Raw genomic sequence first — 26,960 nt, forward strand, 5'->3', positions numbered from 1 at the left:
AACTGTTCTTGGACAAACACAAACTTGAATTTTATAAGAAAAAGCCTTCCTAAATTGGGGCCAAATTTTACAATTATTGTTTGCCCCTCGAAATTCAAGGCGAGGAAAACTATATTAAGTTTAAGAATAGACTGAAAGATTTCTTAACAAAAAAAGTATTGAGGAGTTTTATGAACAATGTCCGGCATGAATATTTAAATATTATTTACCCATCTGAAGATTTTATATCAAATTAGTTTTAGGTTATGTTATTGGTTTTTTATATGTTAATTGATCATTTGATTTAATTTCAGTTGAGGTTGAATTATTTATTTTATTTGTGTACTTATTATCTACAGTGATGGTTCACTGTTTTCACTATTGACACTATTCAATGTAGGCTAAAATGTATGTTATATGAATAAAGAGATTTGAATTGAATTGAATTAGTTTCAAAACTATAGTTTGTAGTTTAATAAATACTTACGTGGATCGCTCCTTTCTCGTGCATACGCTCAGGTGTGTCGTGCAGATCGGCGAAATGAACCGCCACTTGATGATACATTGGCAGTAGACTCTTCTCGCGTTCGGCGATCTTCTGCTCGATGCTAGCCTTCTCCTCTTCGCGCAGGTCGCTCGCCTGCAGATCGCTCTTCAGCTTCCGGACCACTGGGTCCACACGCTGCATCACCTTCAGCTGATCCTTTGGCCTGAATTTGATTTCGACGATACCCTCAGCTTCAAGAACACCTCCCCTGCAAAATATCATCCAATATTCAATATTTGGACAGATTAAACAATATAATAGTCGGGAAAGAAAAACAGGCTATTGCCCAAAACTTTTTCTATTTCCTAAATTGTCTGAAATCGTCTAAACATCATGTAGGTTATGTTATGTCCATTACAATTTCTTCACCAAATCATCAATTTGAAAAACCAATCTATAAAACAGAGTCAAACAATTAATTTTATTATATTAATATTTCATGTTTTCTATTTCCTAATTTTGTCTGAAATCGTCCAAATATCATATAGGTTATGTTATGTCCATTACAATTTCTTCACCAAATCATCAATTTGAAAAACCAATCTATAAAACAGAGTCGAACAATTAATTTTATTATATTAATATTTCATGTTTGTGCAAAAAATATAAATATTAACTTTTTTTAGGGCAACTGATTATTAAACACAATGAGAATTATTCAGTATCCTTTATTTTATACCCTTTGCAACACAACTAGATACAACTCTTCAAGAGTCATTTTCAAGTGGCTTGAAAATAGCTCTTGAAGAGTTGAATGGTATCACAACTAGTTTCAACCTTTCAAGAGTAATTTGAAAATAGCTCTTGAAGAGTTGAATGGCAACACAACTAGTTTCAACCTTTCAAGAGTCATTTGAAAATGGCTCTTGAAAAGTTGAAAGTAAAAAACTAGTTGAAACTAGTTGTGTTGCGATAAAAAAGGGTACTTGATAGTGTTCATTGTGTTTTAGAAATCAGAAAGCACTAATAATTTCACCTATTCAAGAACCATTTTCAAGTGGCTTGAAAATGGCTCTTGAAGAGTTGAAAGTAAAAAAATTAGTTCTGTTGAGATAAAAAAAGGTACTTGATAAAGTTCATTGTGTTTTAAAAATCAGAAAGCACTACTAGTTCTTGAATAGTTGAAACTTGTGTCGCGATAAAAAAAGGGTATTTGATAATTTTAATTGTGTGTACGTAATCATTTGATGGTTTATGACGATCTTAGAGCCGATACACACGAGGCGTTTTCCAGACATGCCGGCGCGTCACGACAGGACAGGAAGCTCTCCAATTGGCTGATCCTGGATACGCCAATCCAATTAGAAAAAAGAGAGCTTCCTGTCGTGTCGTGCCGACTCGTCTGAAAACGCCTCGTGTGTCTCGGTTCTTATTCTTTTTCAGTATACAGATTTCTGTGGTGCTTCAACATTAATGTTTTAATTATTTATTAATTAATTAATGTGTATTATTTTATGTAATTGATGAACATTATGTTTCTATTAGGTTACCTAGTCAGAATGTTTTATTTCTTGAAGGAAGGAAGTATTGTTGTAGCGTATTTTTTATCTTGACACGTGCCGGTGGACATCTTGTTTAAAGTCAAGCGCGCGATCATCTTGCGAGCATATTTCGAAACTCTTGCGTTCCGTTCATGATCAGCGCGTGTTCGTGGCGCGTCGATCTGTATGCACCTTTCAATAGTATGTATATAAGAAAGATATGCCTAATTATGAATATAAGAGAGTAGATGAATTATGAAGAAATTAGTTGTGAGACGATGCCTTACCTTGATTCAGGATCGGCGTACATTTCCATGTATCTAGAGTTGATTGTAGGGTCGACCACAGCCCAGGCTCCTCCACGCAGTTCTCCGTTGGGCGGGATGTAAACCAGCACTGGCTGCTCGTATTCACGTAGAGCGTCCACAATGTATGAACCGAACTTCAGAATTTGCTCGTACATATCTGTAAGCACAATACTAGTGAATTTCCTGCATCAAATAATGCTCCCTAAAATAAAATTTATGGTGTGAATATCACTTTCTGATTAGTTGTGAAGGTGATAGTTATCACCTGAATAAAATGGTATAGTGGTGATATAAAATGGTGATATTATGGTAGTTATCCATACTGAATAAAAAGACTAAATATTGTCCAACCACAGATTTATTACCTAAAAAGACTAGATATTGTACAACCACAGATTTATTACCTAAAAAGACTAGATATTGTACAACTACAGATTTATTACCTAAAAAGACTAGGGGCCGGTTTCCGAGCTCGGGATTTGGCTGAGTTCTAGACTTTAAATAGCTGGAGTAAAAAAATTGGCTTTCCGAAACGGGGCGTAGTCATAGTCATTGTCAAAGTCACGTTTTAATTTAATTTCAAAAAACTAGAAAATTAAATACAAAATAAAATAAAGAGAAAATAGTGTAAAGTTTCAGCTATTTTGAATTATTCAGAAATGTTTAATATCGTCAAGGAAAAAGGTTTCCAATTATAGAAATGAGAAAATAATATCTGTGACTACTGTTATAAAAACTGCGACTACGCCCCGTTTTGGAAAGCCAATTTTCTGACTCCAGCTGTTTAAAGTCTAGGACTTAGCTAAATCCCGAGCTCGGAAACCGGCCCTAGATATTGTCCAACCACAGATTTATTACCTAAAAAAACTATATACTCTATCCAACCAATGATTTATCTCCTAATCAAAAAACTAAACTCGGCATCTTCCATTATTTAAAGGTCCCCGGGGTTCTGACCGAAGATGCTGTGATAACTGCCTATCATGGGTATTTTGAGCCAATACTTTCATATGACATAAATCAAAGTCAAAATATTTTATTGTAGCAGCTAATTGAGAACATCAATTGCATTACAAATGTCAATGATATACATGTTAGACAATGATAATCATAATTACAAGAAGTCATTACAAAAAATCATAAAACATAAAAATATACTTATTTCCATAACAATATTATAACCTAAGTAAAACACACTCATAAGACATTATCATATGACTAGTTCACTCATAATAATAATAATTTCTAATCAAGAATACTGTCAACTACGTCATAGAACTCTTCTATTTCATAAATTGGATTCATCAACAGAAAACGTTCAACTCTATTCGTGAATATGTTTAATGACAATTTTTTATATTCTCAGGCAAGGCATTGAAAAGTTTCAGAGAAATAATGCTCTGGGGTGCTTCGAGAGACGCATTGATGGTTTCCAAGGCTCATAAATAGTTATTTGTGCAACTAGTGCGCAAAGTGACAGTTTGCTGCACCGAAAGAACAGGCGAGGGCGGAATGGTTTCTTGAGTGCAGCAGAGGAACTTTGCGCACGTATTTCACATTAAGTTTTTCCTACAGTTACCATTGAATATGAAAAGTGGGTAATTATGGGTAAAATTGCCTGAAATGCATCAAATGTTTTTCTGTGTAATTTTATTATTGATAAAAACCTTAATTTATTGTCAAATTGTATAAAAATGTTGTCCTTGGTTATAATATATACTTAATAATTTGCGCGTTGTGCTTGGTTGCACCTCTGCTCACTATAGCAGCCACAGCAGTCACTGTTACCAACTTCATTTTGATTTTGCTGCACTGTTGCTCCATATAACCTACTGAGTATTTTGCGTTGCCATGTTGCAAATCTGGAGTGCAGAAAAAATTTTCCCGCACTAGAGCGGAAAAGTGATTCTTTGCGTTCTGTAATCAGTGCAGCAATGGCCACTTTTCAACGTAACTGTAGGAAAAAGAATTATCCGTCTCATGTTTGAAAAACCTCATAGATTTTCTTGTCGATCTATCTTCATATCATCAAGACACAATTTTGACACTCGCAAAGCACGAGTTACCTGCTAGTTTATAATAATGTATACTATAATAACGGAAAGAGCTGGCATATACATGTACGGGATAGGAAAATTATGTTTGATTCACAATCACGTCTGAACTACTGGACTGATTAAATTGAAATTTTGCATATAAATTCTTAACTAACCGGGATAGGAAAATCATCTTAACTAACCGGGATAGGAAAATCATGTTTGACGCATCATCACGTCTGAACTACTGGACTGATTAACTTGAAATTTTGCATGTAGATTCTCAATTAACCGAGGATTATTTTCAATTCTTCAAGATTTCATACAGTCAAGTTTTCAGTTTGTCAAGTTCTAAAATGGACCCTTGCGGGGCACTATTTCATAGTTTGAAATACATTCATATCAATGGTTTATCTTGTATAGGAATCGCCCTCCTCATTGGTTTCTAAAATGGACCCTTGCGGGGCACTATTTCATAGTTTGAAATACATTCATATCAATGTTTTATCTTGTATAGGAATCGCCCTCCTCATTGGTAAGAAAAATAGAAGTGTGACAATACCTTTCATTCCTCCAGAGAAACCTCTCCAGTTGGCGAAAATGATGAGAGGCAAGTCTTCTTGTGCGAAATCTTTGATGGCCTGTGCGGTCTTGTACGCCGAGTCTGGGAACCACACTTGACCGGCTTGTTGCACGTTCTGAAAACAAAAAAAAATTGAATTAGCATGCTTTTATTACAAGTGTCATTGTGAAAAACGTCCATCTCTCATTCTCCAACTTTAATAGAGGAGTCTAGGTTATAGTGGCAGTGCAGTGGAGAAAGATATCCTGAAGAAAGTCTGCCTTGCCACTGCCTTCTATAGAATATAGCTCTGATTTAATATTCACTGTTCATTCTTATTTCAAATAATCAATAATTCTATTTTATTCGTCAAGCAAATTTATTTTCTAAATTTCATAATTTAGATTAAATATTTTGACTAATTATATTTCTATATTGTTAAAACACGATCTGTAAACATTGTGTAGGTAAAAAAGGTTAGCGTGATCATCTGATTATGATGCCTTGAGTGCATTGATACTATAGTTTGGCTTGAATAAATTATGTGGAGCTTACAACATCGCTTTCATTTCACCTTCAAGTTGTCTTTCATCCTATTATATCAAGCGAGCAATTTCTGTATTTTTATATCTGGTTATTCATATTTATATCTGGTTATTTATGTTCAACGGATGTCGAAAACGGCTCTAACGATAGTAGGTTTATGATATAGAAATTCGATTTCACTAGATCTCATCCTTGGGAAAACTCGCTGAATGACATTAAAATGATAATTCATCCTTGGCTGAAACAGCTGAGACTTTCGTCGTCTGTGGATAGTAAAAAGTGAGCGAGTGATTCTGTGGAAAATCAAAATATTGCATCCCCGAAATTCATAAGCTGACGTATAGCCAGCTGTAAAATATAAACACGATCATTTTAGAGAATTGTGTTCTGTTTATCAATAAATAAAAATAAGGAGCTAAGCTCGGTGCCCCGATATTGTTAAGTTGAATTGACTTTCAAGTTGTCTTTAAACTGATTTTCAAGGTGGTTTTCAAGTGAAATTGACTGAGAAAATAGAGAACACTGTTGTGTTGTGTGGCCTGTTGACCCTTTCCGAATCATTAATATGATTTGTATATTATTCAATGTAGAATAAAACAAAGCTGAGCGAAAAATACCTTGGCTTCGGAGTCGATATTGGCTGGATCAGCTGGCAGAACCAACTCAACAGTCCTTGTTTCTACAGCGATAACTCCAACGGGAATTCCTCCCAACCGAGCACGACCGGCCACAACTGTCTGGGCCCAAGGCTGCATGATTTCCTCCCAGGTGCCAGTGTCGAAGAATCCCTTCTCCCATTCTCCAGCTTTGCCTGTAACACACACATTTCATCTTAGTGCATTTCTTCTTCAATTCAAATTAAATATCAACTAGATTTAATGTGAAATAAAAACGATATTGTCAGTTCCACATAATTGGAACTTTGATTATGTGGAACAGACAATATCGATTTTTACTTAATATGGAGAAATTCCACAATAACTCTGTTCATATTATTATTATTAGCGTATGACTTTTATATGGGAATGAAAATATTTAATTCAATCCCATCTCACATACGAGAAATTGATGGCTAGAAGGAGTTCAAAAAACACTCAGGGAATTCCTTTTTTTATTGTGTCCTTACAGGTTAGCAGACTTCCTTGTTGATTAATGTTTGATTAATGTGTGTTATGTGAAATCTGTTGTGTTGAAATATGAAGGATGGTAGATATTAGATTAAATTTTGACGTGTCATATACTGCGGGATCGTTGCTCCCTTAATGCAGTTTAATAATTGTGACGAACAAGAAAAGTAAAGTAAAGTAATGGTGGGGAGACCCAAGGGTAGTTCCACCTCGCCGTATATACTCCACAGTTCTCTAATGGGAAACATTGAGAAACCGGACATAGTTCATATCTCTGTTCATAGTTGAATTTTAACTAGATTTATTGACAAGACGCATCAGGCAACAACAAATGACTTGACGGACTAAATTCTATCTTTTGGATTGCTTTAAAAATAGTAATGAATAGAATAGAATAGAATGAATTATTTTTGTTGACGTGGCGAAGTCTGGACAGTAACGTCCACTCCACCACTTAACCACAAGTGGATAATAATAATGAAATGAATAAATCTCAAATAATAGTTTGTATAATAAAATTACTGACTATTATGGAGATGTACTATAAGTCCAAATGCTCAAAGCGATCTACTTCAACTCTAAGTGCGTCATTATTCACATCCAAGCAAATTTCTCCATATAATTTGAATTGACTCGAAAATGTCTCTACAAATATCTCCACAATACATCATAACTTATAGCAGGTCGAAATAATAATAGGATAAGTGAAATAATCCATTTGATTCAAGGCCTTCGAGAAGAATTTATTAGAGTAATTTAAATGAATGACCCAATTTTATACAATTATATATTTATTAAAATAAACGATACATACAAACCAATTTTACATAAAATTACAAATTTCAAATACAAATCTGGTGTATTATAAGTGTTCTTTGAGCCCTACTTTTGAGGCTCAGATGACATCTACAAAAAAATGGATTCTATACACCATGGTATTTGATGCTCAGAAGATATCTGCGAAAAATTAGGGTTATTAAACCATGGTTTGTGAAAATGTACAGAAAACGTTCACTTGGGCGAATTTTGTTTATGCTCAACTGTTTGATGAGGGTTTTTGGTTCCCGATGTACGAACGTTCACATGACTTTACCGTATACATGAGACGTTACCCCATCATAGCGGACGAGTGCCTAAAATGAACGTTTCCTGTGCATTTTCATAAACCATAGTGTGATAACCCTAATTTTTCGCAGATATCTTCTGAGCATCAAAAGAAGCGCACATTGAACACTTCATGCTTCTAATTTGATGTAAAATTGGTTTGTGTGCATAGTTTTTTTTTAAGTAAAATCATTTGAAATTGGGATATTAATTTTGAATCACTCTGTATTTGTATATCTAGCAGACTCCTGGGGTCCATCAGAACATTTTGGGGCATATTTGGATGAATATAAAGCACACGATGAGAAAAAGTATTTTTCTGTCAAGAATAAAACAGTCTTACAATGGTCTTAGGCAGGGTGATGCTTTAGCATGTCTGCTTTTCAATGTGGCATTGGAGAAAGTAATACGAGATTCCAAAATTAACACTAGAGGAATCCTGCTCAATAAGACAATTCAATTACTGGCTTATGCTGATGACATTGACATTGCAGCCAGATCAGTCCCCTATATGATGGAGGCATATAATAGCATGAGAGGGGCAGCAAATAGTATGGGACTGATTGTAAACAAGCAGAAAACAAAGATGATGGTCTCATCAAGGTGCAATGCTCATAGATTGAATGCTGCTCAGTGTGACCTGATAGCTAATTGTGGTTTGGAGGTGGTTGATGAGTTCGTCTACCTTGGGTCTTCAGTAAACTCAAAAAATGAAACAACACATGAGATCAGGCGAAGAATCCTACTTGCAATTAGGACATACTTCGGTTTAGCCAAACACTTCAGATCAAGGAATTTGAGCCGAGAGAAAAGATAAGAATCTACCGCTCACTGATTCTGCCTGTGCTGACCTATGCCAGTGAGGCATGGACCCTAACAAAACTGGATGAAAATATGATCAACACTTTCAAACGAAAGATTGTACGCCGAATTTTTGGTGGTGTGGAAATTGATGGAGTGTGGCACAGAAGAAAGAATAGGGATCTGTATGATATGTACGGCCACACCAATGCACTGGCTATTATCAGATTAGGGAGACTCAGGTGGGCAGGCCATGTTGAAAGAGCTGATGACTCATATCCGGCTAAAAGAATCATCAATTACAACATGGAAGGAAGAAGACACCCTGGTCGTCCAAGACTGAGATGAATGGACTCAGTCACTGAAGATGCAAGGAGGCTTGGTGTAAGAAATTGGAGACGAGCTGCCATGGACAGAGTAGAATGGAGGCGATTGCTGGAGGAGGCCAAGATCCGTTTTGGATTGTAGAGCCGTGGATGATGATGATGATGATGAAAGAATAAAAAGGAATCTTTACAACAAAATACTAGACTAATATGATTTTTGGAATGAAATAAGAATCTTCAAGTACTCTTTTCACGTTTTATTCTATTATAATAATTTATTGTAGTAGCATTTCAACTGTCTATGAAAAGTAGTAGTAGCTCTTTCCTTAAGCGTGAATAGTATGATTTTCTATAATAGTAATGAATGAGTAAGAAAACCCTACTTACTTGGATGAGGTCTTCCGGCAAGCATCCATCTTGGATCGTAGGGAGTCTTTGTGGGCATGAACTCAATTTCTCTCTCAATCGGATCAACTGGTGAGATTATGGGAATGGGAGACATTTTATCCTAAAAATATTCAAGTAAAACATGTAAAAAATCAGTTGAAACCTGTTAAAAAATCAGTTTGAAGATGTAGAAAAATTAGTTGAAAAATGTTTGAAAATCAGTTAAAAAATTATGAATAACTGTTCAAAACTAGTAGAGTAGTTTGGAATAGGCATTACATGATTGCTGTACCTCAAGTTGGAACCCATTACCATTGTTCAAACGTAATGCCACTTCCACACTCTTGCCAAGTACATACAAAGCACTCGACGAGCGTCAGAGTGTGGATGGTTACTATGCCAGCGTTCTTCTTCACTTCACCCATATAGATGTATACAGCGAGCCGATTGGCAAGAGACTTGGCGAGAGTGTGGCGCTGGCATAATATTTGACGCAATGTTTTGTTACTTGAGTCTCCTTAGAATATTTATTCAATGATGTCCCAAATTGAACATGAATTTTCTCAAGAAACAACAAGAAGACTAAGAACTAAGAAGTAGGTATGTACTGAGATTTATTCAATTTTTCAATCCATCAGAAGTCAATTTTCTAATACAGATTTTATTTAATAAAAATACTTCACTCACATGGGATACTTTTTAACAAATTAATAAAAAAAAATAAAAATCTAGTAGTACAAGATACTGGTAATTGAAATATTTTAGTTTTTTAATTAAGGGCACTACAAGATTTTTATATTGTTTTTATTAATTAGATTTTATTTAGTCTTTTCTAATACGGTAATTGAAGTCTTACATTAAGACTTGTGTTGAGGGAATCGACTTGGAAAGTATAAATATTTTCCTATCATACTAAACTTTCTAATATAATAAGCTAGAATAAAGGAACCAGCCACACAAGGAATAAAGTGGCAAACAGGAATGTTTATAGAAAATTCTTTATATAAATATGTTTTATATGAAAAAACAAACAGCTGTTCCAATTATGGACATGAGTCGCATGTAGTAAGATGATTCTCTCATGTAACGAGTACAAAACAAATCAAATCTTTATTATTGTCATAAACAAACATTGGTTGCATGGACAAAAGACAATTGAACATAATTATACATATAGTACATATTATACAAAATAATTTACATAAATTCACACAGCCACATAATCTGAAAACAGACCAGAGTTAAAGCAATTGAGAACAATAATATTATGGATAGGCATTGCAGTTCCACATTTCTTTAACCGAGTAAAATTCTCTCTCCTTCAACCATTTCGTTCGTTACTATAGACTTGGATCTTCTACTGTTCATATTTCTAACTTCGGATGATAGAACATTGAACATTTTTACACCTAAATAATGATAGTTGCAGTGATAGTAGTTTTAATTTTTCTGCTCAAAATTTTCAAGTTTATTTCAATATTATTGAAACTTTCGGATTGTTTTGTGTTATTTCCGGCTCTTATCAACCCTTCGAAATTCAAAATTCATCAGTCATTATCTCGAATACGTATTCTCTGAGTGAAAACAGAAATTTTAAACTTAACCTCACTTTGGACTATTTATGTGCCAAAATCAAGGAATTGAAGAAGTTTTGGGCAATTGCCTGTTTCTCTTTCCAAATATCGTGTTTGTGACTGTTCTAATAAATAAATAAATAAATAAATAGCTGTACATTCTTTGAGTCCTAGCAATCCTGACCCGTCTCGAATCTATCCGACCACCAGATCTCGTGTTATATTCATGAATTTCTCTTCTTAAATTGAAAATACTAAGTATAATAAGAAAACAAAGATATTGTCAAATTTCACTAAAAATCAAATTTTTAGTGAAATTTGACAATATCTTTGTTTTCTTATTATGGAGAGATTTCACAACATCACCATCAATTCTACTAATTTTATCGAAAATACTAAGGTTTTATTTCACAAACATCAAACATTCCAAAATGAAAATACAAGGAAGAGTCATCACACCAGAGTTAACCACCTCAAATATCATATGGATTTTAATGGAAAAAACAAAAAAGGTTCACCAAGTTAGACAACTTATTAAACTCACCTTTGGTACATACGAGAGCCATTTCAAGACAGTGTAGATACCATCCAAGTCACGGGGTTCGATTTTGTGGGTAACACCATTGTTGTGCATGATCTGGATACCTCCCAACTGGTTGTTTGATGCATACACCTTTCTTCCTAGCAGCTGCAAAATTAATATTAAGACTAATTTTAAATCATGTTCACCCAAACGAATAATAGTGATAACCAAGATTATGATTGATAGAATAAAACAAAAAAAAATATACAGGGCCGGCTTCCGAGCTCGGGATTTAGCTAAGTCCTAGACTTTAAACAGCTGGAGTCAGAAAATTGGTTTTCCAAAACGGGGCGTAGTCGCAGTCATTGTCATAGTCACGTTTGGATTAAATTTCGAAAAACTAGAGAATTGAACACAGAATAAAATAAAGAGAAAATAGTGTAAAGTTTCAGCTATTTTCAATTATTTAGGAATGTCTAATTTCGTCAAGGAAAAACGTTTCCAATTATAGAAATGAGAAAATAAAAACTACGACTACTGCTATAAAAGCTGCTACTACGCCCCGTTTTGGAAAGCCAATTTTCTGACTCCAGATGTTTAAAGTCTAGGACTTAGCTAAATCCCGAGCTCGGAAACCGGCCCATAATGTACTTCAGCTTTAATCTACACTTTTATTCAATTTTCAAAATATTCATATAAAACTGCATAAACTGCATACAACAACCTGTATTGTATTATTGAGTGTATAATCAGCAGTATTGCAACTATAGTGAGGTCCACGTTATGATGGCAGTGTTTGATTAGCAATGGTATTGCTATCCTTGTCTGTCATTCAACAAAGCGGATAGCGCTATCTCTTTCTCGCTTTGCTCTGTTTCCAGATCGTCTTTTAACAATGTAGAATTGATAATTAATTAACAAAATACCCACTAAAAACAAGATAAAACATAAACAAAAGGCCCACTGAAAAAACAAGAAGTGTTCACAACATCATTTTATTCTACTCAAAGTAACATACGTCGTTTTGAGGGATATATAACAGTCGATTAAATTAGAAATAATTGTATGTATCAATATAGACAGTGATAAAGATATGTGTTGCGTTTTAAACAAGAGCAACAGCATACCAATGATCTCGCATTAGTAGAAAGTACAGTCACTATAGTGAGGTCCACGTTATAATGGCAGTGTTTGATTGGCAATGGTAGGCTATTGCTATCCTTGTCTATCACTCAACAAAGCGGATAGCGCTATCTCTTTCTCACTTTGCTCTGTTTCCAGATCGTCGTTCAACAATGTAAAATTAATAATTAATCAACAAAATATTTCCTCTTAATTATAAAATTATTGAAAAATATAATTTCCTGTTCAATAAAATATAACTGATTATTTTAAACAAGAATGAACAGTTAATATTACATCAATAACCCTGTATCAGCTACCGTCTATAGAAGGCATTGACAAGACAGAGGATCGGCAACGTTGTTCTCCTATCTTTCTCCACTACCATTATAACGTGGACCTCACGATAGTCATGAGTATCGAGCAAATAGGACTCCTCTGAATGTAAATCAGAGTAATTAATTGTTGAATAAGTTTAAAAATATTGAAAACTTTTTCAAAAATTGAATCATTTATTTGTAACCTATATTTGTATGAAAGGCCATCATTGATATTCATTCAATCATAAATGATTTATTCATTTATGATAATATACATGTAGACAGGATTACTCCCAATAGTTGCTTCCATAACACAATGATTATACATATGTGAGAATGAAAAACTTAAAAATATTAAATATTACATTTGAATACAATTATTGAAAGTTAGTAACTACTTTGGAACCAAACTATGATATAGCCGATGAATGCCTTATGCAAATATTACTTCAACACAAGTAAAATTATAATGATATGATTGTGATAATGGAGGAAATGAACTGAATTTTAGTAAAGAATCACAAAAATTACCTTGTTCAAAGCGTTGAATCCGGTGAGAATGATGTTTGCATTTTCTACCTGGATCACACGCTGTCCAAGACGAATCAAATAGGCTCCAATACCTGAAATCAGACATCATAAATATAATAATCCAGTATCTGGGTTGCTGAAAACTATAATCCTAGAAATCATGTGGAAGTGATAGTAGAAAATTGTGTTGCTGTATTTGTAAAGGAGAAACATAAGTGGTAACCTGTTGTCTCCATAAAGTAATAAATAGATTGAATGAAAAAGACTAAGAAATTGTCAAAAAACCACTGATTTATTGATAATTAGAAAGACCGGTTATCAATAAATCAGTGGTTTTTTTGACAATTCCTTAGTCTTTTTCATTCAATATGAATAATTACCACAATATCAACTTCTCAACTACATAAAAAGTAATAAATAGATCATTACAAGGGTACTAGTAATATTCTATAATTGAATAAAATATAATAATGCAATAAATTAATAATTAAATAAAATATCAGGTATGGTAAGCGCGACAATTTTTTTTTTTAATTTTTAATGTTACTGTGTATAGTGTAATATTGTTAGTATTTTTATAATGTTCAACTGATACTGAAGTTCTCTTTCCTTTTTTCTTGTCTTTTTTAGTTTTATTTTTTTTTCTCTTTCTCAATTTGCTTTGTGTTAACTGTAACACTTCCTTTTTCTGCCCAAACAGGTTTTTGTAGCCTTTGGGATTATTCTCCATAATAATGATCTTTTGTAATGTTCTTCAGGGTATGATTGTAATTTTTCAGTTATCTTGTAATTATATCCGTAACTATGGCAATTTCATGCTCTGTTTATACTGTAAAAATGTATTGCCAAACAATACAAATACACATTTTTACAATGAATGAATGAATTTATTTTGCCAAAAACAAAATACAAAAAAGCTTTACAAAAAAATAAATAGAAGTGTGCTACTGCACTTAAACCAAGATACATACATTTATTTAATTAGATATAATGACGAAATGATATCCTTTATATTATAAATAATAGTTGTAAAATGAAGATTTAATTTATGTTCACATGCATAAGTACAGTAGGTGAGGCAAAAACACCGGCAAAAGGAAGATTCCTTGTACAATACAATATAGATTGATTCAATTGATTTGATTTTGATGGTAATGCGAAAGAGAATATATTATAATTACAGAGGATATATTAATATATATTATTATAGATAGGAATTGTATTTATGTGAAGCATTCTAATACAATGTATACTATGAGATTCTAGCGGAGGTTTTTATAGAAATTGATGGACTAAGGAAAAATATGATTATACATAAAGAAAGAAATATGGTTACATAAGACTTTTACATACCAATGGCACGACATGAAACCATGGAGATTGTGACGACTTCCTTGTAAGCCTGAGATGTTTCTCCAGCAATCAAACCAGCATTTCGCAAGTTCTCAACACCGAGTCCATCTTCCTTTCCTGAAATTAACAGTAATTCCGTTAATTATGCTTATATAAGTAATTATTAAAATTTATATTACAAACTTATAGTAAATCGATTAGTTTTGTTTGTATGCCTATTATATTATAAAACTACAGAGGGATTTTCTAGTTTTGTTACCTTATTGTAGGTGTGTGGTAATTTATTTCTAAAGGGAAATTTTGTTTTGTCGCACGAAGTTGGTAGCTCTACTCAATCGGTATACACACGGCAGTGCAAGTTGATTATCCTTGAGCTTTATTTATTCTCTTTTACAATGAAGCATAAATCGGGAGAAAAAACTAAGACTATACCTTGTACTATTTCTCTCCCAAATTTAGGTAACATTGATAATAATTAGATCACACACATTTGGAAAATAATTAATAATTAGAACACACACACACATTCTGTGTGGATTCCGGACGTCTTATGAACAGAATATCTTTTGCAATAGAACATGCATATTATGGTGAAAAGAGCCAAAGCGGATCTTAAATATAACTTTAATGGGTGCACATTTGAACATATTCCTAAATCATCTTTAGTAATTAGAAATTAGTAATGAAATATTATATTTCTTTTGAATATAAAAGCCATACATTTTCATTACAACTGGATTTCTGTTTTATAAACTACATTAAAAACTAGGTACAGGACTAACAATTCACCCTGTATATCACCCAGTAATATTTAAAATTTCCAAACAATAAAATAATATAGTCTTGTCATAAGTGAATATCTCATCAGTAAGAGATTAAATGAGCTAGTTTGTCCAAATGGAATGAGCGAACAAAAATACTTTCACATACTATCAATTGAGAATAATAATAATTATTATTTATTAAAATAAATAATAATTATTGTAATCCAATCTACCCTGTTACTTATATTTGTAGATAAAATATAATTCGAATTTCATAAACTCTAGTACAGTTATTAAACGGTTACTAACATTTAGGCTCAACTCACACTACCTCGACTCAAATCGTACGACTCCAGTGGAGGATACTCCAGTCTGTCGACCTTACGACTTTCTTGCTCATTGTCACTACTTCAGTTCCATGCTACTCCATTTTCTAACCTTACTTTATTGAAAATATAAGATCTAATTCGTCACTACTTAGCATGTAACAAATTTTATAATAATTATTATGAATATATTGTCTTATCTAATTCTAAGTCTTATCTAAAATGATAAAACCTCACTTTCATTAAAAATGCACGGTACTACGCAAATCAAGTCGAGGATCGACCAACATGTCGAGTCGACGCTCGACTCAGTCACACAGTCGTGAGGTTGCGGAGACTAGAGTCGACTATACTTTGTTCAAGTTAACTTCCGACTTGGGATTATGCGCAGCAGAGAAGGCATACAGCGGCAGGGATACAACGGCGGCTATGTTGCTGGCGTTGTGTACAGGCCAGCGTTCTCTAATTTCCAGTGAGTATTCAAGCGCTCATGTCAAACAATCATAGACTCGACTGACTCTATTCGACAAATTGACAACTACGCTTCCACCTATGACTCAATCCATCACTGCAATTGACTGATTTCCCTCCATTTCTCTGCGCCGCAAATTCCTCCAAGTCTGAAGAAGATTTGCACGAAGTATTGTCTGAGTGTCACCATTTGGAAACACGTGCTGCGTCGAGGAGAGACTAGATTTGCAGTCTCTTCTCGACTTGAGTCGCGTAAGTGTGAGTTGAGCCTTAAACCGCAATAAAATAATTATTTTCTCACTGTTTTAGGAAAGGCATAGCCACCTCTAATACAAGGCCCCGGCCCACGATATTGCAACGTCGCAGCGTAGGCCTAGAATCTAATACATGATTGGTGAAAAAGATCAGCTGGTATTTTTTAAATCTTTTTCACCAATCATGTATTAGATTTTAGGCCTACACTGCGACGTTGCAATATCGTAGGCCGGGGCCTTGTATTAGAGGTGGCTATGGGAAAGGACATTTCAACACAAGATAAACATATTCACAAACATTATGAAAAATATGAAAATTGATATTCACCAATGATGTCTGTGATCTTGTAGCGTGATTCTCCTTCATCATCGATAAGAATAGCCTTGACCGAGTTCATAGCGGAAATCTTTGTGTAATCTTCGGGTGTCAGGTACAGATATTTGAATCCCTTGTCGATATCATCTGGGTCTTCCCAAGCAATCTTGAAGAGTGCCTTGATTTCCTCCGCGAGCCCAATTCTGGCACCACTGTTGGCAGCTATGTACACGCGGGGAATCTTCAACTTCCTGGCGTACTGGGAAGCCAGAAGGAACACCAAATCCTCCCTCGGTCCAAACGATCCAATCAGGTATGTGATATCGTTGGCAATCAGAATGAAGTCACGGCCCTCTGGGTATTCGGGAGTCATCAACGTCATTCTCCAAGCAACCATACCCACCTACAATCATTCAAATCAAATGTTATCCTTTTCAAAAAGAAACAGTTTAAAAATAATGAAAAATACAGTATACAGATGGATGTTCCCGGGCTGACAAATAATGGGTAAAACCTATCTCAATGGGGGCATGGGACGGTCAAGTTAGAACAATACAACTGCGAGACCCTTTGGCAGGTAGATTTAGCACATTTTCGACCCTTGTGCAATGAAGCGTATGCCCCCATCCTGTGACGTTAGTGACGTTATTCCACACTTAGACTTTTACTGCGGGATTCCCATTTCCGTGTTCTGTACAGGTCCATCAAAGTTATAATTTCCAACTATCAGACAGTCTATACTCTGTAGCTCTTGGTGTAACATGGAGTTCTTGCAGAGCTTATCAAGATGCGACAAAGATCTAAACCGTGAAGGTATTTACCAATTTTTATTGATGTACAATCGAATTGCTAATCAAAGGATATTATGTTTGTCGTGTGGTAGAAACCAAACCCTGCAATTAAATGGTGTGTTTCATGCAACAAATAATTTTAGTATATAACGATTTCGTAACTCATATCAGGTTATCAGAGATGTACATATTGTTTCAAAACAGAATTTTCAAGTCATTCTTATTAAATTTGGGAAAATAATCGAATTCCATCATTATAGATCACAATTTTCAGCCTATTCTAATATTATCAAAGAACTAATTTCCTTGAGCTAATTGATATTTCTTAAACGATACATATTATGTCGAGTTGCAAGTTGCGCACCAGAGTGGTGGATATTGGAGTAGGTATTAAAAAAATCATCGAATTTTCATCTAGCTGTTTACCCTGTTGTAATATTTGCAGTAGCAGAAAGAAGTCTTCCGGGTGAATTACATTTAATTTGGATTTTCGTTTAATAATAATTATTAAAAATACAGTACATAAAAAAATAAGCAATAGTAATACATAAATCACTTCGCTTATATGGCTACTTGATTCAAATAAAAACAATATAAAACTTTTAGTACCCTTTCATTTTAAAGTTTTTAATAAGAGGGTACTAAAATGTTTATATTGTTTTCAATAGTAATATAGTATTTGAAAAATAAAAACTATTATTTAAACATCATAAATTATTTAATGAACTTTCTGAATTATTTCAAACTACAGAGGTCTAAAAAGATGTAGACTATTCACTTTCTAACAGTCTCTTAGTAACACACTGGCAGCTGTTACAGTTTACATGAGGACATCTCATGCCAAACTACCTGTTGAAGAGACATCGAACTACCATACCAAAAGTGAGGCCATTTCTCACAGAACGAACGTCGGGCAGAGAATGTCACGGTCGTGGCGGAGGCGTGGTGTATACAATGCACTGTATTTTCTTGGATAATTTTATACTGTAAATGAAATAATTGAAAACTTCTGTACTTACATTATTTTCTCCAGGCAATCTCTTCATTTCAACAAGGTGATCATCCTCCACTACGAGTTCCACACAGTTCATCAGCTGTGATGGCTTCTCAATGTTTTCTGAAACAACGAATAAAAGAGATAATCACTCAGGAGATTCACTCGTTTTCACCCATTATTACTCAATCTCAACCATTTTTAATGTAATAGAATATCCAAAACCTAATAGCATAGAATAACCAATCTATATTATATTTCCTGTACACTAATAATAAATAAAAGGTTTCTATTCCTCGTTATTGCAGGTTTAATGAATAAAACACATTTCACTGGAAGCAAACTTGAATTACATCCTAGAAAATTGATGAATAATTTAAAATGATTAGAAGAGATTTAATAATTCAATAATTTGAAGAGTCTACTCAAATATTGCTGGAAACAATAATTATATTCAAGGAAAATATTGATGGTTCAACCAAAAGGAATTACACGATGAATCTTCAAGGTTTGATATTTCTTAGGGCCGAAACATACGAGGCGTTTTTCAGACGATCAGAGAGATCCTGTTCTGTCGTGCCAAGCAAACTCGTCTAAAAAAACGCCTGTGTTTTTCGGCCCTGACTGTTAAGTCTTGCTGAGTTTTACCATAGAGAAACAATAGCGTCAGTAGATATCTCATGGTATAGGGCGTTTATGTCGCAACTTGTACTGGTATCTCAAGCCGATTATTGTACACTTTTACTGTTTTGTTGGGGTGAGATTGTATGAACGGCACAGTATGAGAGACTGCCAGCGTCACATAGCTTTATGGGAAAGAAGTACGTGAACTATCGGCTTGAGATAACAGAAAAAGTTACGACATAAACACCCTATACCATGGGATATCTACTTATGCTATAGTTTCTCTATGGTTTTACCAAGATGATGAATTAATAATTCAATAATTTCGCTGACTGTCAATGAATTGCAACCAGAGGAGTTTATTGACGAAACACCTACATAATTATTATAATATACTTACAAAAGATGCTAATAATAAACTTAGTCCTAATTATAATACCCCACTATAATAATATTGTGTCAGGGTGATCATAATATTCTTTTCTGAAACATGTATAAAATTATCAGATTCCATATTGAAACAAGAAAACAAGTCAAGCCTGCATCCAGTGTTTCGGCCCTTAGTGGGTGGAAACAATAACAGGTTTCACTGTATTTTTATTCCAATGACAATAACATATTCCACTGTATTCTAATTAGAATGACATAAAATGTTTGAAAGAAAATAGAGATGTTGATAAAAACTTATTCCAGATTAGATAGTGCGGAAAAAATGTTAATGCCGGTACATTATTTCTTTGATAAGTATCAAAGTATGTGAAACAATGCAGATGGATTGAGTTGTTGAATGTAACATACCGTTTGGTCTTTCATCGATATATTCCTTCCATAACTTCTCAGTCATTTGACGGAACATGTCAGGGAAATCATAGACATAGGTTGTGCCAATATTCTGAGCCTGGAATCGCTTTTGCTGCAGATAATCCTTGGTGACATACGGTGTTGACACAGGGAGTCCGTGCATGGGTCCAACCTTTGGTCCATAGCTTTCCAGTTTGATCTGGAACAATCGAAATGCAAAATTAGTTCAACGATTTCTCAAATTTTTCAACAACAGTTTCTCCAAGTAGCAGAATAATTGGATGGAGTCTAAAATAAGTTTTATCAAAATCAATTATCGCTTCCAGTTGTTTGTTTACTCAAATTATATTGGTAGTCTGTTTTGCATTATAAAAAGTTTTCTGGGTTCCGCACTTGATAGTTTCGAGCATGTGAACGCAATATTTGAGATAAATAAGACATAGGGTAAATTACATGTTTTTTGCATAGTAAAAATTGACAATTCAACTTTTTTCTAATGACACTTGCTCAAGTGGCTCAAGTTGTATTCTATTAATAATTGATAAGAAAACAATAATTGGAAGGTAAACATCTCGTGGTCTTTCATGCCATATAATGTAACATTCACTCGTAGAATTTACCTTGATGATACACTATAATGAGTGTATTATTTTAATGATAAGAGGTTCATTTTTGCAACCTCCGATCACATATCCTAAGACACTCAAATTATATAAGTAGTCTTAAATTATAATGTGTATTATTCTGATGATATTTTGTTTCCATTCACGAATATGGAAGCTGTAATTTCACAGGTGCGTCTCAACAGCCTACACAAATTTACAGTATGATATCAACTTACAACGCCGGTTTTTGGATCAACGACTTCCTTGTACAGACAGAGATCGAGATAGTATCCACTGTCATTGGCCAGACAAAGACGAATGTTGGAAGTTTTGGCGTTGGGTGCCTGACGGATGGTCATGCGCAGTTCAGCCTGTAGAACACGCAGCTTCCACAAGCGAGGTCCGTATCTCAGCACCATGTTTGTAACGCTTTCTTCAATCTGTAATGCAAATAAACAAAATTTACTGAAACATTCATATGATCTTGATACAATTTAAAAGAAACTGGATTGAATTGAATTGAATCGCTGCCTTTATTAAGAGAGATTAGATCAACTCTGTGCATCTTGGTTGGGTACCTGGCCATGTAGGCATAGGAGGTAATGAGCGTGCAGATGAGCTTGCTAAGCGGGGTTCTAGTATGCCATTCCTTGGCCCAGAGCCGGGCTGTGGCATAAGTAAAACAACTGCCTTCCACACAATAAATAAATGGTCCAGGGATTTACACCACCAGCAATGGCAGGGTCACCCTGGTCAAGCACTTGGCAAAAGACTGCTGGCAGACGCAAGCCCTCGCTTCACCAGGTGGCTGGTGAGTCTGGGTGGAGGTCAGGTCAAGCAGGTGATTGCCCTGATAACTGGACATGGCCACTTCAGGAAAAAACATCTCCACACAATTGGACTCAGAAATGAAAGCCAGATGTGTAGGCTTTGTAATCAGTCTGAAGAGACTGCTAAGCATATCATACTGGATTGCGAAAGTCTTGGAGCTAGAAGAAGTGCTGGGCTCTGTTTGCCTACAAGCAACCAGGTGAGGAATGGGATGTTGGTATAGGGAAGAAACTCCTGGATATCGTAAAGGACACAGGAGTTGGTTTGCCTAACTAACATACTTTTGGGACACACAATAAGCTTCGGTTGACGTGTGAGGTTCTTTGAACCTTTGGATCTTTGAATCCGTCCCTTCAAAACATAAACATAGAGATTAGATGGATTGGATTGAAAACTCATTATAATAAACCACTAAAACATTTATATAATTAAAATTTGGGAGAGAAATAGCACAAGGTTACCTTATTTTTCTCTCCCTATCATTTTGATGATGTACTTATTGTATGAATCAATAAAGAATATAAATCGTAATACAATCTGTAAACAGCTGAATTGGATAGCTATTATAATAAACCACTGAAACATTCATACAAATCTTAATATAATTTGAAAACAATTTGATAAGATTGGATTGGTTAGCTATTGTAAATCAGTCTAAGCTGTATGATTTGTGATTATATTATTAAATGAATAAACAAATAGAATAAAATTGAGTTTCAAGTTTGTAAGCAATGCAAGATTCAGGCCCGGGTTGCACAACATCCGGTTGAATTTTAACCGTGATTAATTTCACGAGAGCCAATCAGAGAAGGCGTTTTTGCACGCTGCTTCTCTGATTGTTATCCTGGAATTAATCACGGTTAAAATTTAACCGGCTGTTGTACAACCGGCACTCAGAATTTTTAAAGAAAGGTAACAAGAAAATTGATTTCAACTTTCGTTACAGTAATACGAAAAAACGCAGGAGAAAAGTATTTTCTACTTAAAATTTTAAAGAAATATCAATATTGAGTAAGGTAAATGTATAATATGACTGATCTATCAGTGACATCATTGTAAATTTATAATGTTGAATGCGTTCTTAAGGTGCGTACAGATATACGCGCCGCGAACAAGCAATTCACTTTTAATCAGCTGACTATATCTGTATTTTTACAGAAACGGTAAGATACAGATATAAAAAGCTTGGCATCAGCTGATTAAAAATGAATTGTTCATGTTCGCGGCGCGTAAATCTGTACGCACCTATAGATTCGTGATTGTTGCAACACACAAATTTCTAATTCTGCTGCCAATATCTATAAGCAGTAAGGTTTTATGAGAAGAAAATATTTTATTTCATAAATTGAAAAACATTTGAGTATTTTTGTTTCAAAAATTAGTTTATATAATGGCATCAAATTTGAATTTGGCACGTGAATCAGAAAGATAGAAACTTACAAAACTATGAACTGTTTCAAATGCTGCGAGGCTTACATTCACGTTTGTTGAAATACTATTACCCTTCAGTTTTCTTTGAGTTTCAGATATTTATTACTAACAGTAATAATGTGTTAGTGTTGCTATAGCTTTCAGAGCGAACGGTCGTGCTTTTCGAGTTGCCTTATCTGTATGATAACTACTGTGATAGTTTGTTAAGCGTGCCATCTCGTACACGATCGTCAATTATTTTTCTGTGTTATTTAAGTATTTCGAATCAAATTTTTTTGTTTGCCATGGCTGATGTTTGTTACAAGTGTGAATCGGATTTCAACAACTCAAAAGATATCCTAGAATGCTGTGGATGTAGGAATTTTTTCCATCCAACATGTACTAAAATTCGTACGTTGGAGAATTTTAGAAAACTCGGAGTGAAGAAATCAACTTGGAAGTGCGACGGATGTAAAGAAAAATCTTCTTCAACCGACAGCAACGATCTTGAGTCCACTTTGACAAAAACTATCGAAAACACCCTTACTAAGGTATTTAATGATAATTCGAAGAGTTGAGTAAAATCATTACGACTCTTAATTCAACTGTTGAAAGTTTGAAATCGTCATTGGAAACTGTGCGCGCAGAAAACAAATCAGTGAAAGAGCAGTGTAAGAAACTTGAATTTGAAAATATTAAACTTCGAAGAGACATTAATGAAATACAGCAGTACACTCGTTTGGACAACTTGGAGATAGCAGGGATTCCGGAGACAAAAAATGAAAATGTGTACACAATCCTAGAATCTGTTGCTAGAGCGATTAATACTCCGTTCAAAAGAGACGATATCTCTGTTGCTCATAGGGTTCCTTCTTCTAAAAATAAGACAAAATCTATAATAGTTCGCTTCACGTCAAGAACTGCCAAAATTAATTGGAAATGTGCGGCGAAAGCAAAAGGACACTTGAAAAATGGAGACTTGAACTGTAATCTTCCACCAGGTTATATCTATGTGAACGATCATCTCACTGCATACAACAAATTTCTACTCAATAAAGCTAGAGATCTTAAAAAGAACAATAAATTAGCTTATGTATGGGTGAGTGATGCAAAGATTCTCATTCGTAAACAACAAGACTCTCCGGTAAAACGTATAACTAACGAGGAGGACCTCAAACCATTTGAATAAATGTATTACTACACTGTATTTACTGGTTTCTATTATTTAAAGACTGATATATATATATTTAAATGTGGCGATATGTGTCACGAGATGACCGAGCTCTGTATTTTTTCTTTCTTTCATTAATAGTAATAGACTTTCTTATCTACTTTAACTTTAACTTTCTCCTATTCTTTTCTCAGAGTTAATTCTATTCCTTCTTAATTCCTTTTTAAATTTCTCCTTTATTACAAGATTTTAAATAGCTTATTTTTCGTTTTCCTATTAATTTTTCCTTTTATTGTATGGTTCTTATAAATGACCCTGAAGAGCATATTTCTCTTGAGACTCACAATACTATTATAATAGAGGATATTTTTCAATCTCAGATTGAGTTGTTTGGTAGTAGTGATAATCAATCTTACCTGAACATTATCCACGTAAACATAAGAAGTTTGCGAAAGAATTTTGATGAGCTGTCATACATTATCAGTAATTGTTCATTAGAGTTTCATATTATTATCCTCAGTGAGACTTGGATAGTTGAAGAGGATGATTTTAATTTTAATTTGAATGGTTATTCAGTGGTTAACAAGCCATGTAAAACAAATAAATGTGATGGAATTTGTGTCTTTTTCAAATGTAATTTTATAGTAGATGAGTTGGATTACGAAATAAAAGAATCTAACTCAATTCTTTTGGATGTACAAGTGCCAGGTGCGAAGGATAAGATAACACTTATCGCTGTTTATAGGTCTCCTTCAACCAATGTAGATAATTTTCTCAATTGTTTGAATGATTGTTTGTATTTTATCAAAAATAAGCCCAATATAATTTTTGCCGGTGACTTGAATATACATCTGAATAAGTCTACGCTTGCGACTAATGAATATTTCGGAATTTTATCTTTGAATGGTTTTAAATCATACATAAACAAGCCTACTAGAGTTCAAAACGGCACTGAATCGATTATCGATCACATATTTTTAAAGAATTCCTCTTTCAATCCTGACAATGTATTAAGTTCAGTAATAAAAACAAGCATCACTGATCACTTTTGTGTCAGCATCCACATTGATCTTTCAACTGACAAAATTGTAAGTAAAAATAATTCTTTCAATAAAATAGATTTCAATAAATTAATATTATCCATTGAAACTGAAAACTGGGATAACTTATTAGATGACAATTTACATGTGAATGAAGCAATGCAATTTACTGTATTTCACATGCAAGCAATCACAAAATCATATTAACTGACAAAATATCAAATCACATTAACTTGCAACAGTTACAGTAAAGATTCCGCATAAATTACAACCCCTTAAACCTTGGATTACGCGTGGACTTGTACATTCCATTAAAAAACGGGACAAATTGTTTAAAACACTTTCAAAGCAGCCTTTCAATGACCGTTTAAGAAATGAGTATAAAAATTACAGAAATCTTCTTAATAAATTAATAAAACAGAATAAATGTGAGTATTATAAGAATAAAATTAATCAGAATATAAACAACTCTAAGAAAATCTGGGAAACTTTAAATGAATTGTTAGGTAGAAGACATACTAAAAAAATTCCCAAAATAGAAGCTGATACACTAAATCAACATTTTGCTCGCGTAGGAAAACTTTATGCTGAGAAATTGAAGTTAAATAATCCCATTGCAACAACATGTAATCATTTCAAGGACTCATGTGTGGAGCATTACAACTCTTTCTTCTTGACACCTACCAATGAAAATGAAATTACTGCTACAATAAACTCTCTAAACAATAACTCAGCTCCAGGAATTGATAATATTAGCAATAGGATTTTAAAAACTATTTCACCACATATTATAAAACCATTGAAGGTGATAATAAATCAATGTTTTGCGGAGGGGTTTTTCCCTGATAGTTTAAAATTAGCCAATATCATACCCCTACATAAATCAGGTGATGCTTCTAATCCATCAAATTATCGTCCAATCAGCTTGTTGAGTACTTTTTCCAAAATTATTGAGAAGTTAATAAAATACCGTTTAGTTAGCTATCTCCTAAAGCATAATATAATTCACAAAAATCAATTTGGCTTTCAGTCTAAAAAAAGTACAGTAGATGCAATATCTCTTCTAACACAGAAAATTACAGAAAATTTCAATAACAAAAATAAAACAATAGCCATATTTTTAGACCTTGCTAAAGCTTTTGACACTATTCCTCACTCAAAACTTCTGATAAAAATGGAAAAGTTGGGTATTCGAGGAATAGCCCTTGAATTATTTAAGAGCTATTTAAAAAATAGATTCCAATTGCTCAAAATTGATAATAAAACCAGCCTTGAACAACTCACTGATTACGGTCTTCCACAAGGAACAGTCTTGTCGCCGATTCTCTTCCTAATCTACATTAATGATCTTCTCAAGTTAGAATTAAAAAATGGTGTCTCAATTGCTTTTGCTGATGACACTTCATTGTTATTCAGTGAAACGAATTGGGAGGATACTAAAAAAGCAGCAGAATCCGGACTTAAAATAGTAAAATCCTGGTTTGATGAGCATATATTAACATTGAACATAAAAAAAGTAATTTCATGTCTTTCTCTCCAAATTCTATAGGCCAGCCGCAAGGTTTGGATTCCATTAAAATCCATAATGTAAATTGCAAAGAGTCTGATTGGATAAATTGTACATGCTCAAAGCTTAATAGAGAACATCGTGTTAAATATTTGGGTGTAATGATTGATCAACATTTGCGTTGGGATGTTCACATCAATAGTACATGTAACAAACTCAGACATTGGATAAGTAAATTCCGTAATATCAGCCAAGTTAGTAATAAAAAAATCTCAAGACTCATATATTTTGCCTACATTCAATCATTTCTGCAATATGGAATAAAAATTTGGGGTGGAACATACTCAAACCACTTGGAGAAACTTTTTGTAATTCAAAAACACATTATAAGAGCTATATTGGGAAAACCCAGACTCTATCCAAGTGAG

The 26,960-nt window shown here is 33.9% G+C and overlaps 1 protein-coding gene across 1 annotated transcript in view; it reads right to left on the minus strand.

Annotated features, from left to right (window-relative positions):
- LOC111055638 (acetyl-CoA carboxylase) overlaps positions 1–26,960 on the minus strand; it is a 155,191-nt gene that overhangs the window by 9,851 nt on the left and 118,380 nt on the right. Inside the window, 12 exon segments of the mRNA XM_039441418.1 lie at positions 467–734; positions 2,295–2,472; positions 4,914–5,049; positions 6,077–6,270; positions 9,205–9,325; positions 11,323–11,466; positions 13,275–13,366; positions 14,628–14,744; positions 16,771–17,161; positions 18,569–18,666; positions 19,966–20,167; positions 20,810–21,013. Of these exon segments, the coding sequence (XP_039297352.1) occupies positions 467–734; positions 2,295–2,472; positions 4,914–5,049; positions 6,077–6,270; positions 9,205–9,325; positions 11,323–11,466; positions 13,275–13,366; positions 14,628–14,744; positions 16,771–17,161; positions 18,569–18,666; positions 19,966–20,167; positions 20,810–21,013 (2,145 nt within the window).

The sequence above is a fragment of the Nilaparvata lugens genome, chromosome X (assembly GCF_014356525.2).
Source record: "Nilaparvata lugens isolate BPH chromosome X, ASM1435652v1, whole genome shotgun sequence".
Taxonomy (NCBI): domain Eukaryota; kingdom Metazoa; phylum Arthropoda; class Insecta; order Hemiptera; family Delphacidae; genus Nilaparvata; species Nilaparvata lugens.